This window comes from Apium graveolens, chromosome 7 (genome assembly GCF_009905375.1).
Source record: "Apium graveolens cultivar Ventura chromosome 7, ASM990537v1, whole genome shotgun sequence".
In the NCBI taxonomy this organism is placed as follows: domain Eukaryota; kingdom Viridiplantae; phylum Streptophyta; class Magnoliopsida; order Apiales; family Apiaceae; genus Apium; species Apium graveolens.
In genome coordinates this window covers 211,375,726-211,389,993 of record NC_133653.1, presented here as the reverse complement: position 1 = coordinate 211,389,993, position 14,268 = coordinate 211,375,726, and the positions used below count along the sequence as shown (strand labels likewise).

Genomic DNA, 14,268 nt, shown 5'->3' with positions numbered 1-14,268 from the left:
AAGCTCAGGAACGACATATCTAACTTTCATCAAGAAGATGAGGAGTCTCTTCATGATGCGTGGAAAAGGTATAAAAGGCTTCAGAGACAATGCCCTCACTATGACATTCCTGACTGGTTATTGATCCAGACATTCTACAATGGGTTAACACAAGAATTCCGAATTTTTGTTGATGCTGCTTCTGGTGGATCTATTATGAAGAAGAACACTGAAGATGCGAAAGCTTTGTTAGATGATATGGAGTCCAATTATAACTATCCATACAGTGACGGAAATCATCCTAAGAAGGGAGGTAAATATGATGTTGATGCTCTAACCATGTTGAATACTACTATGCAGACAATGGTTAAGAAGATTGAGCAATTGGATTCTAGAACTTCATCTACAGTTGCCTCATGCGAGATTTGTGGTGTAGTTGGACACACTCAAAATATTTGTCAGTTCAATCCCTTGGGATTTGCAATGGAACAAGCAAATGTCCTTTACAACCAAAATCAAAGGCAACAGTATAATCCTTACTCTAACACGTACAATCCAGGTTGGAGAGATCATCCTAATTTCTCATACGGAAATAGTCAGGCTCAAGCTCAACTTCCCCCAACTCAGCCACAAAACTCTAACTTGGAAAATCTTTTGGAAGGATTTATCTCTACACAATTGAAGAAGAATGAATAATTTGATGCAAGTATCAATGAGATGAAGGCTCACAACAAGTTGGTGGAGAATTCAATTACTCAAATTGCTCAGCAGTTGAGCCAACTTAACAAGTCTTCAGGACAACTTCCTGGCCAAACTGAGCAACCACCAATGGGCCATATCAATGCTATAACTACTATGAGCGGAAGAGAATTGCAAGAACCGGATTTCACGTTGATCACAAGTATTGTGAATGTTGAAAATCATGAAGATGACATTACAGCTAAAAAAGTGATCGAAGAAGAGGCAGTGGAAGAAGAAAAGAAGGAACCTATTGTTGCTCCTGAAAGAGATATGTCCTAAGTCCAATCATGTATGAGAATTTAGGAATAACTTTTATGTAATCTGTTTTGATTTCATTGATATTAATAAAAGGCTTGTTTTGTTTTTATTGCGGGCTCTATCTATTTAAATGTTTAAATAAGATATACCACAGTTTAAAGTAAAGCTTTTTATGGATTGTGATGAGATCATAATAATGAGACCTAAAAGATGATAACTCTAAACTTAAATAGTTCTTGGTCGTAGGATTACTAACTGGTAATTAATAATCCGCAGAGATCGGTACATACTATGCTTGCTTCATTATAAAGGATGTTTGTTCTCATAGACATTTGTGTGGTGACACTATATCTAGTATGTAGGTGCTTATTATAGAATAAGTTCACTGAACATGACTCACACAGCTGAACAACTGATGGAGTTCACTCACGTGTCAGCAGTTGTTCACATAGTGATAGTTGTACAAGTATCCTTAGACTTGAGGTCATCATAGTCATCTTGTGTACACTGAACTATGTTTTGGTTTAGTTCTTAGTCTCAAGGGACAATTATAAGGGCTCTACTGGGTATAGAAATTTGTACACGAAGATAGTGTATGATCAATAAAGGATCTACCCCTTCTAGTGTAGGAAGAGAATATTCAATGCTGATCCACTTATGTTAGTTCAGGAATCTCTGGCCAGAGTGAATGAAATTAGAAAGGAGTTTCTAATTTACATTAAATAGAACTAAGTATAGTGAATGGGAAAGCAAGTGATTAAATAAGATAGGTTTGATACAAGTTCCATGCCTTGTATTTAATCGTGACATTGCAGGGTAGAAGGAATTAATTGTACGGTAACTACTCACTGAATAGGTTCTTGGTATTTTAAGCAGTGAATTCGTATTATCCGGATAGTCGCGATATGCTGAGAAGTATCCCTCACGATGTAGAATAAATATGATTAATTAATTAATCATATTTAATGAATTAGAGAATTTATATAAATAATGATAAAATAGTTGTATTATTATTTATTTCTACTACCGGCTTAATATTGAACCTACAGGTTCACACCATAAAAGAGAATGATTTAATGATGGAGGAATTAATTAATAATGGCTGATAATTATTTATTTATGAAATAAATAATTAATTGGAAAATTTAATAATTGATTAAATGAGATTTAATTGATTATAAATTAATTAAGAAAAGGTTCTTAATATTATTAATTAAGAATTTAATTTTTGGAAATTAAATCAAGTGAGAGAATTATTTCTAAAGAGTTTAGAAAAAGGATTAATAATTAAAAGGTGTTTTAATTATTAGTGAGAATAATAAAGGGTTAATAATAATAATATTTTATGGGATGAAAATTTTGCCTAAAAATATACTATTATAAACCCTATTTTTTGCCTCAACCAAAAAGATTTATAAAACCCTAATTCTCTCCATCTCCTCCTCCTTCATTACATCGTTTTCTTGGTGGATACAGGTGGAGTGCTTCACACTTGAGGAGCAACTGCTAAGGATCTCCGTTCATCGTTCTTGGATCGCTATTAAAGACCTCCATCTTCCATTAACGTAAAGCTTCTTAAGGTAAATATACTGAATTACGAATTAAATATTATTTTTCGCATGGATCCTGTGGAGGGTTTCGGTTTTTTTAAGATTAAATTTACGTTTTCGTTGCGTTTATGTGCTAAAAACCCTTCAGCTCCTATTAAACCATACGTGCCACATGTTCCTTTTCCACAAATATTGGCGCAAGCTACGCTAGAGAAGAAGTATGGTAAGTTTCTTGGAATTTTGCAAAAGCTACATATCTATATTCCATTCTTGGACGTTATATCAGAGATGCCTTCATACGCAAAATTTCTCAAAGATATATTGTCAAGGAAGAGAAAGATTGAAGAAAGTTCTACTATCTCATTAACGGTAGAGTGTAGTATCATCTTGCATAATCATCTTCCTAAAAAGTTAGCGGATCCAGGTAGCTACTATATTCCTATCAAATTAGGGGATGTTGAAATCAAAAGAGCTTTGTGTGATCTTGGAGCAAGTGTCAGTCCAATGCCATTATCAATTTATAAAAAGCTTCATATGGATGAATTGAAACCCACACATATCTCTTTACAACTGGCAGACAGAACCGTAAAATATCATCTTGGTGTACTTGAAGATGTTCCCGTTAAGATAGGGAAATTTTATATTCCATGTGATTTTGTTGTCATGGAGTTGGAAGAAGATGCAAATATTGCTATCATTCTTGGGAGACCTTTCTTAGCTACAGCTAAAGTTACAATTGACATGAAGAATGGAAGAATTTCTTTTCAAGTAGGAAAGGAGAAGATGGAATTTAAGCTGAAAAACATAATGGAATATCCATATATGGATGAGACAATCAACATAGTGGATGCACTAGAAGAAATGATTGATATCAAGGCCAACAATTTATCATGTGAAGATCCACTTCAAACCGTTTTAAAGGGTAACTTGGTTGAAGAGAATAAGGACTGTACGAGCAATAAGAAACTTCTGGATATAATTCATGTAGTTATGCATGATCATTCTAATGTGCTACATCATAAGAAAGTTAAGGAGAAAGCTAAAATCTCTCTTGCGAAAGATCTCATGAATGTAAAACTCAAGAAACCTCCGCCATATTTGAAGTATGTACTTTTGAATGATGAATTAGTTCTCTTTAAAGTTTGTCATGACAATGTGTTAAGAAGATGGATTACCGATGATGAAGTAGAAGAGTGTGAGTTTAAATCTATTGAGAGGGATAAACACCTTGTAAGCGTAAAAAAGAAAAAGAAAAATATAAAGTCTACAAGTACAAGAATTGATGTTAAGATTGATGGGAAAAATATTCTGAAAGCGAGCAAATTTGATCTCAAGTATCGTTTGAATGATTCTTCTGATAAGAACTATCCTAATTTTCTCTTGAAACCGCCATGAATTTGATTTAGAAACGTCCGGCTAAACGACGTTAACGACACCGCTTTTTGGGAGGTAACCCATGATTTTGTAAGTCTAATATATTATTATTATTATTATTGTACTATTATTGTTATTAAATATTTTATATTTTTAGAAGATTAGTTTATTTTTGTATTCATTTTAACTCCCGCAAGGTGCCTTGATAAATTTTGTGTGAAGTGTTTCAGGAATAATTTATGTAAGAGGTGCATATTTGAAAAAAAAAAGAGAAAGTGAATTACGGTGCAATTTTTTTCATCTTCGAGGAAGTTGATTTTAATTTTAATAATTTGCACCTCGATGCACTGTGCACACTCTCTGTTCAGTTAATAAATTGGACGCGGCATATCTCGTTCTCCGCGGTGCAATCATATACTACCCACGGTACACCAAGCCTCTGCTTTCCGTGGTGGGAGAAGATTCTGTTTGTTTAGCCAATTATTTGGCGCGTTTCCAGTCCTTTCTCCATGATGCGTTTGGTGCTTCCTACGGGGGGTACCTACTTTCTGTTCTCAACCAGTCCTCTCTCCATGATGCGTTTGTTGCTTCCTACGGGGGGTACCTACTTTCTGTTCTCAACATGTATGCATAATTATGTTTTTGCTTATGCCAACCACTCACACGTACCACACTTGCATAATTATGTTTTTGCTTCTGGGATTTGAACCCCTGACCTCAGACTTGAGAAGGAAGGACTTCTACTTGGCTCCTCCAACCACTTGAGCTGTGATGCTTTTGTGGTAATGAAATGAACTTACAATTATATATTCACAACTTGGGCCTTAATTTAAAGCATGGAAGCCCATACTCTCTCCATTCTTTTTGGACCGAGACTTCGTGCTTATGCACTAGGGGAGTATTTCTAACTTTTTTTTGTATATTTTTTTATATATTCTTTTTGTATTTTTTTAGGATTTTATTAATTAATTAAATATTATATTATATTATATATTTTATTCATTGAGGACAATGAACCATTTAAGTGTGGGGATGTGTTCTTAATATTTAAAAAAATCCAAAAGAAATAAAAATTTAAAAAAATTGTATATAATTGTCTTGTCTCATGAGTATGTTAGAATGGATAAGTACACATTGTGTAGATTTATTTCGCATGATCAATTCCGAGTTTTATATTCATAAAAATTATTTGATGCCTAATAATTTCTTGTGTGTGCTTGCGAAAATTTTAAAACTTGAGATGCTTCTTAGTCAATTTTAGTGAGTCGAGCATGCTTTCACCTTGTGAGGATTTGAGCTTAATTTATGATTGGTACACTATATATCAATCCATTTTTTTTGTGATGTTCATCATTTGGCATGTTACTCTATAACTTGCTTTAAACCGTTTTGAGACTACAAAATATTTATATGCATGAATATGATAAAGGCACTAGGATTAACCTTATTATACCTAAACAGTAACCATGATAAATAATCCTTAGTGAAACCCCCTTGAGCTTATATTTATTTCTTTCGTATATCACCAATCTAAAGTTTTTGAGCCTACTTGTTCTTTCTTGTCTTGATTTACTAGTAGGGCATATTAATTCAACTTCATGGTTGGTGAATATTTAGTTTAGGGATTTCTTTAGTTAAAGAGTTACAATTTGGTGGAAATTATTATGATGGAGCTACTTGATCTTAGAAAAAAAGAGAAAAAATATTAAAGTATCAAAACCTCCTTTGAGATCAATGGGTAGCAAATGCAATGTCATATGAAAAGGACGATCCATGTACATGTGCTGGTATTAAGCGCAATCTTGGTGACTTTTCAATGCCCTTGATTACTGGAGAATGACTTGACTTTGAGAATAAAAAACTTAAAAAAAATGAAAAAGAAGATCAAGCAGGATTTGTGTTCATTGATTATTATAATCTGAAACTGGGGAAGTACATGGTTATATGTACTAAACTTTTTCATGATCTATTTTTCATGTTGGATGCTTAAATTAAAAGTGAATATTATACTCTATTGATTTATCAAGTTTAGCCACTTGTTAGCCTACTTCTTTGATTCCCTACCCTTTATCTAAGCCTCGTTACAACCTTTGACAAAGACCTTTTGATTTATGAATGCATATATACGAAGTAGTGGAGATTTAGTGGACAACCAAGCATATGGTAGCACATGTAAATTGATTGAACTTGAGTGAAACAATTACACTTATACACTTGTGTGAGTTGAGAGTTATGCGAGATTTCTATCTATAGCGTGCTTACTTACTGAATGCGGCTTTGATGTCTATTTTATGATATTTTTGTCTACAAAGACATTGTGTGCATACTTGGATTATTATGTGTTAATGATGTCTAAAGTGAGAGTACTTATACTTTCAGGCAATTTCGGGATGTTATGTGAATGTGATTTACAATGTGTAGAGTACTATGATATGTTTCATGCTTGAGAGACTAGGTGATTAAAACTATTTGATTTTGTGAGTATATCTTCTATAAATCCTCACGAGACAAAACTCGTCCTACTAGGGCTGTCTGGGGGTTTAACGGCTTGTTGCATGTGCTCAATGCAATCGTGTCATCTACGAAAGTGGGGTTAGTTAGTTAGTTATTTAATATTAGTTTTTATTTCTTCTTTGCCCGAGGACGTGCAAAGTGATAAGTGTGGGGATGTTTGATAGGATATATATTTATATATATTTTATATGTTTTTATTCCATATATTTGTTATATTTTGTATTAATTTAGATTTTTGTTAATTAGATTTTAATGTTTTATTGTAGGAAGCAAGGAAATCCTAAACTTGGATGCATTGGAGAATTAGAGTTTAATTTGGAGATTTATTAGAAGGAAATTCGGATTTGTTGGACTGCATGCGTGCAATTCACTGTTTGGGCCATATCTTGAGTTCTAGAAGTCAGAATTGGACGATTTAACAGTCCACGCGAAACTAGAGAATTATCTTTCATTATACGGAGGTCCAAAATCAAATTACAACTAGAGTGGCCCGGAATTATTGAAGAAAAGTCAGCTGCGAATTTTCCTTTAGAAACCCAATCAGTTTAGGAAACGTACTTGTATTTTCCTAGAAGCGTTAAAAGACTTCTATTATATACATAAGGAGATGATCAAATAGAAACTAAAATTAAAATAGAAACTAGAAACTAATTTTAAGCCATTAGATCAACCTAATCTAATGGCCCCCTAGATCACCCCACCCAACTATTCTACACTCTCCCACACCCAATTTTAGCTTTTCCCCTCCGTTTTTAATTTGATTTTTCTCGTCAAACCGTAAGTTTTTTTTTAAATCCGATTTCACTGTATTTTTTAATATCTCTCAACGATCGATTTGCATACCATATGTGTTATATTTCGAAGTAATTTTAAAAAAAAATATTTAGTTTCTAGTTTTTATTCTAAATTGGTTTTTATTGGAGTAGCCCCCTATATACATATATACAGTGGGGAGATAATTATTTTTTTTCTTGAAAAAGATCGAAGATTTTCTTTTCTATTCTCATCAATATCAATTATGTGTTCTTATTATATTATGTGTTATGTGTGAGTAGCTTTTTAAGGGTTAAGTTGAACCCTAGTTATGATTGATGGATGATTTTCCCAATTCCCCCGATTTAGTTATATTACATGCTCTTATTTATTGAGTTGTGCTTAATTAACAATTATATGTCAGACGTGATTATGTGTATTGTTTGAACCCAATATCTATTTATCAGCGAAAGTTGTATTTAGGTGGTTGTGATTTATTCAATAAGGACATGAACTTCTCCATGAAAATAGGTAGAACGAATTGTTAGAAAGTTAGGATGTTGTGTTTAATGTCTCTAAATTGCATGATACCATGAAAATAGACTTGATTGTATTTTAGAGAAGTCATTAATACTCGAGAGAGGTTATTGGTATTTTATAGGACGCGTCTTTCCTCTTGAGTAGTATATGATTGATTTGGGGTGGAAAATCATAATTGTATAGATTCATGCTAGTGGGGATATTTAACTCTGGATGTTTTTAGTTATTTGATTCATATACAACGTATTTGCTTTAGTATAATTTTAGTTAATCAATCTCTCAATATTTATTGTGTAACTTGCTTAGTTAAATCGAGTCAAAATTTACTAGTTATTGGTATATTTGTCTTTGTGTGATCGACTCTGACTTATCCTACTACATAGTTAGAAGTAGGGCTGTCAAAAAAATTCGAAAAATCCGATATTCGTCCGAAAAATTCACATTCGTATCCGAAATAAAACGGATATTATCTGTATCCGACACAAAGAGGATATTATCCGTATTCGAATCCGACGATTGCGGATACGGATACGAATATAGGCATATTCGTATCCGATAATATCCGAATCCGAATAAATATATTTTATATTTAAATATTTAAATAATTTGAAAATATATTATATTAAATTTATAGTGTGTTTATGTATACACACACATACACACACACACATATATATATATTAAATATTATGTTTATACAAATTTTATAGACATATAGAAAAAAATCATTTGAGTTCAACAATTTAAAAAATACGTTTATATTGAAAAGAAAAATAAAATTAATTTTTGAAAATTTAAAATATAATTAAATCACTTTATCACTTATTTTAATTTTTAAAAATGAATTTTTATTTTTAACTATATTTTTTTTTTCAATTTTTTTAATTTTTAATATAAAATAAAAAAATCTGACTGAAAATCAGATTCGGATCCGGATATTATCCGTATCTGGATAGTATCCGTCAGATTCGGATTCGGATATTATTCTTTAAATATTTTCAGATTCGAATTCAGATACGAATACGGATTTTCGGATTCGGATCCGGATTCGGATATAGGCAGATCCGTATCCGAATTATCCGTTTGACAGCCCTAGTTAGAAGGATTTGTTAGAAATTAGTATTTGATAGGCACGCGACAGCCTTATCAATGAACTTTGATTTTAGGAGCGGATTGTCTTCTGAGTAGATTGAGGAACATGTTGGAGCCAATATATTAACTCATCAACTAATACACTATGAGAAATCAACTGGAGCCAATATATTAACCCATCAACTAATACACTATGAGAAATCAACAGATTAAAGTGGCTCCCGGATAGCTGTGTTTGCTTGTTCATTTGTTTGTCTCTATTTGAAGTGCTCAGAAAAGCATGCAGATTGTGTACAGTGCATGTCATCTGGATAAGCAATTTCTTGATTACTAGTGCTGAAACAAAACCATGTGACTAGTTATACAAGCAAATTATGTTTGTGGACCAATTATTTAGAATATCCAGTGTTTGCTATTCAGCTCCATAGGGGATGCAAAACAGATAGATTACCAAGTAGTTTTCTAGTAAATGGTTTAGTGTAGATGCTTGAGAGTCGGGAGGACCAACATCATGACACAAGTTTTCCTGGTCAAAGATTATAATAACTCGATCCTCTGTCAGGAAAACCTTTACTCAGCCTCCTGACAGTATTCACGGGAAGGATATAATTATTTGTTGGTAATCAAAATTGATTTCTGGAAGTTAAGTATAATTCTTTTAGTGAACAACATCATGAAAAATGAACTGTCCATTAATTGCAATTATCCTAAATAAGTTCGTACTCATCTAAGTTGGTACTCATCTTGTACTTAGGATCATACATAGTGCTAGGGATGGACCCTAAATTTGTGAAAATGCCCCTTTCAAATAATCATGACTAAATACCAACTTCCGGAGTTAAGGTCCTTTTTAGCTGAGCAAACCCCTTGATTAATTCGATGATATCTTTCTAGTAAGGATATCAAGCTATACATACCAACTTGCAGATTTCGGTCATCATCAAGTGTATTTCATATGTAAGAATTTTTTTTGTCTAATCAACTGCAACAGATTGCAGGGCACCATGCTAGGCAGTATTTAAAAATAGGTGTGTGTTTAATAAACTCATTATCCACAGATATGAAGTTCAGCATTTACATTTACAGTTACTCCCTGTTGAGAAGAATCTAGAGAGCCAAAATTCAGAGCTATGGACAATAACAATGCGGTCTCCAGATCTTTAGCAACGCCTTGTTGTATGATTTTGACAATGTACTTCATGAAGACTTCATCGCATGGCAATCTGATCGGTCCATCTATTGGAAGTCCGAACTCCTTCTCAGACATCTTCAATAGTGCCCTGAAGATGTTGTTTTGAAGATATAGTAGTGGAACAACAAAACGTTTTTGATCCGTCGTGTAAATTACAAAATGACCTCTATTAGCCATTGGTTTATTCATGCAACTAGTTGCTTTAGAAACCAAAGTGCTACTGATTGGCAGAAAAAACGTTTTCCTCCTCATTGAAGCAATTGTTTGCCACTTTTTCGCCATCTTCATGAGCTTCTTTGGGCTGATCATGTCGTCTTGGAACTTGTATTATTTATACTACAATGCAAACAAGTTTTTAATTTGATCTGAATGAGCTTGTACTTGAAATTCTGCGCAGTTCAGTTTAAAGAATATGGAGAGTTGTTACAATTTTATATTGGCGAGGCAATAAGGCGCAAGACAGGATGACAAGCTCTATTAATGTTGTTGTTTACTATATGTTTGTAATTATAGAGCGCAAAAACATGTGATTAGTTGAGTTATATGATTATGGGTTTAATAAATCAGACATGAGCCGCAAAAAAATAGTAGGCGGATGATACATTTTCCTTCCATCTTGTTGAGTGGTCCGAGACATTCATGGCTGAAGTTTGTTGATTGTAATCGACTTGAACTAAATGGAACAGAAGAATGACAAACAAGCACTCCTGCTCCATTACTCTGAATATTGCCTGTAATTACTTGACAAATCAATAATTAGGGAATTTTGCTTTGCAAAGTGCTACTGCAATTTACTCAAGAGAGATCGGATAAAATGATTAATGTAAAAGTAAGGATCATGGTATTGATTTGCTATTTATTTTGGCTCTAATTTGGTTACGTGGACCACTCACAAACAACCTGCCGTAGCTCATAGCAACACTGGAGCAGAATATGGCGCCTCTCTTATACGAGTGTTGAATTAGTTTGGCTCCAGCAGCTTCTCAATGATGTTGAATTAGAATTTACACAGCCATTTAATTGCAGATCCTTGTCCATTTCTTTTGATCTCTTACTATAAATTGTGTAATTCCAGGTGCAGATAGTGATATTCTAGCAAATGTCGAAGTACAGGGAGAAGATTGAAACTATATTTATTCACAGTTTGACCAAACATTGGATGTGGTAGAAAGACTCGCTAACATGGATTCGTTTGTGCGTGTTGCCCTTGAATTTGATATATAGCAATGATGCCACAAAAGCTTTCATGCCACGGTTACCACATTTTAAGCATTTATGATTTACCAGATCTTAACGTAAGCTGGATGATGAAGTTCGATTGCGTTTCCAGATAGATCCATAGAAGAACTTGTTATTTTTAAGGTATAAGTTTTATTTTTATTTTTACTGCAAGGGGCATTTTAGGATGCTTCAGTCTAGATGCTTGTGGGGAAGCCAAACAAGAAATATGCTGGTAGATGGTGGCGGAACCAAGATTTCAAATTAGTCGGAACTAAAATTAAATATCGTCAATATTTTGATGTTAGCTGGGGTTTAATAAAAAAATTCTACTAATCTTCAACTTAAAATCCGGATTTGGAAAAAGACAACTCTACTAAAAATCTTTGCTCATCAGGGCTTCACTTTAGCCTAAGTTGGCCCCCTGGTTCCGCGTAGAAACATGATGTATACCAAATTTACTATGAACTCAGTTTTGTGGTATATGCAGGGCAAGCCTTTCTGTCATTGCTGTGTGTGTTCGTTAGTATAGATCCGTGCCCTCGGTTATATTAGAAAACCAGTTTTGTAGTAGTACCTAATTAGAAGGGGAAAGTAGAACCACAACCAAACACTAGCTGTTATGGTTTTGGACCTATTCTTACATTTTGATCATTGTACTTGTACTCTGTTGTCTTCTCATGTAACCACTTGTGTGCACTAAATCATTGAACTTCAACATCTATCCCCCTAGCTAAAAGTGTATGCATACGTGAAGTCTTCATGTATCCATATACTTATTCAGTTCGATGCCAACAATAGTTAAGAACTTCTTATGCCATTTTTTCTGAGTTTAGACATAATATTCGTGTTTTTTCTCTTGTCTATTTCAACGTGTGTATTTTTTGGTAGAGATGATTATCGATTTTCTAGACCTATTTTAACATTGGCAGTGCCAATGTGAATGACCATAGAAAATAGAACGAGCTGTTGTAATATATGTCTAATGATTCATAATCAAACTTGATAGCCCAGTGAAAGATTGTGAAGCAAACAGAGCACCAAGTGGAATTCAGCAATTGCAAAGAATGACAAATCGGGAGTACACAAACAACTTGTTTTTGACATGCCCTATATCCATTTATGTAATATATCATCTAGTGGAGGAAGCACGCACACACCTCAATTCCACTCATAACTCGCAAGTGCTGAAGCTTTTCACCGGTGTGAAATGTAGAAACTTTTGTGAGCGGAAACCGTGTACTCATCACTATTCACATGGCTGGATATCGCCCATTTGTACAAGCACGGACATTTATGGTGCATTACATACTAATAATATTTTTAAGTAGAAAGGGCGGGACTTAGGCCATCCCTCCACTTGATTTCTTTAAGTTTGATTTGGACAGGGAGGTTAGAGACGCTCCTGTTAGGTATAATATCTACGTGTCATCCTATTATACCTAACATGTAAAAAATGAAACACTCAGACCTGAACTAAAAACAAGTACGTCACGATTGTGCACCCATCATCTATAATACTCCACGTTATCTCCCGCTTGTATTAACCCTAATCTAGCCTAAATTTTATTATTTATAATTTTTTATAACATGTTTAAGATTTAAATATATAATATTATAATATGAAAATGATGTATATATCTTCATAATTATTATATATATATAGATGTATAGATGTATTTTTATTTATAAAAAAGTGTTATGTAATATTAAGTGTGATAAATAATTTATTGTTAACTAAATTTATAAAAATTCTAATATATTAATATATGTTCTAGTCATATATTTTATTTTATATGTAAGTAATGTTCATAATATTACTCATTTTTATTTTATAATGTTTACTTTAAAATATTGATATAAATCTAAAAATGTTATAATATTATAAAAAATATATTTTTATTAAATATATTATTTTATTTCCACTAATATAAAAAATATAATTAATTAAACTCCTTTTCAAAAAAAAGAAATAATTAAACTTTTTTATTTATATATTTAAAATTAATAAAAACAATAATATTATGAATATAGCTAATGGTTATAGTTAATGCCACTGGAGTAAAAATGCTTATAGATTCAATAAAATTTTAGCTAACCATATTTTAGCTAATAGTTTTAAATGTTAGCCTTGGAGATGCTCTTAATAAAAAGTAGAATATTGCGCGAAAAAAACAAAATAAAGGGGTAAACACTATAAGAAATCTCATTTTTACCAACAAAAGTTGCTGACAAAAATCTATCCGTTACCAAAAGTTATAACGGAATTATTAATAAATTGTCAGCAAATATTTAATTACAGAATAGTAATAGAATAACAATAATTTACTAACAGATTACTAACGCAATACTAACGACATTGTTATATTTATTTTGTCACTAATCTGTAGCAATTCTAGATCAGTCGTGCATATTTTTGTTACTAATCTCTTGTAAAATTTTACCATATATATATGTATATCACACCCTACTATATCACAACTATAAAATCAATTACAGTGCACACTCTTGTTCATTTTCTTTACTCTCACATCTTACTCACTCCCACACCAACACTATGCACCCAATTCAATTTCTGTATAGCGCCGAAGCAATTAAGCTCCTAGCTATTTATCGGCAGTTTCATCTTCCTTATTCTTTGTCCCCCTAATTATCACACTTGCACACACACAAGTTAAAAGATATTAACATATTTTTGTTGGGCGTCATTTTACAGCACAAATCAAGAATTAAAGAAGTTGTGCTCACCATTTAGTTCAACTACATAAGATAATCATCTATGACTATAAATGTATTGTTTGTAACTGTAGTTTTGGGTTTTTATATATGACTAGTAATTAATTATTGTTGCAGCTAACTTACATCGGATGAAAGAGCACAAAGGCCAAATCGGTTTGGTTTCGTGAAATAAAGGTTGAAGCTCGTAATGCATTGAGTACCCCTGTTATTAGGCATTATTATCAAATGGTTGAACTAATTTTGTATAAAATATGAGTCTTTTTTGAGGAAGTCCTAAGTTTTGGAAGATTGTATATATTGAGAGTGTTGTATGTACAA

At 32.7% G+C, this 14,268-nt stretch overlaps 1 protein-coding gene and 1 non-coding gene across 2 annotated transcripts; both read right to left on the bottom strand.

The window, feature by feature from the left end:
• LOC141676096 (small nucleolar RNA R71) lies at positions 1–107 on the bottom strand. Its single transcript, XR_012556704.1, has one exon. It is a non-coding gene; the product is annotated as a small nucleolar RNA R71 (small nucleolar RNA).
• Positions 108–9,849: 9,742 nt separating this feature from the next.
• Positions 9,850–10,275, bottom strand: LOC141674439 (auxin-responsive protein SAUR68-like). Its single transcript, XM_074481146.1, has one exon. It carries the CDS (start codon positions 10,273–10,275, stop codon positions 9,850–9,852), a length of 426 nt encoding a protein of 141 aa, XP_074337247.1.
• Positions 10,276–14,268: the final 3,993 nt, after the last annotated feature.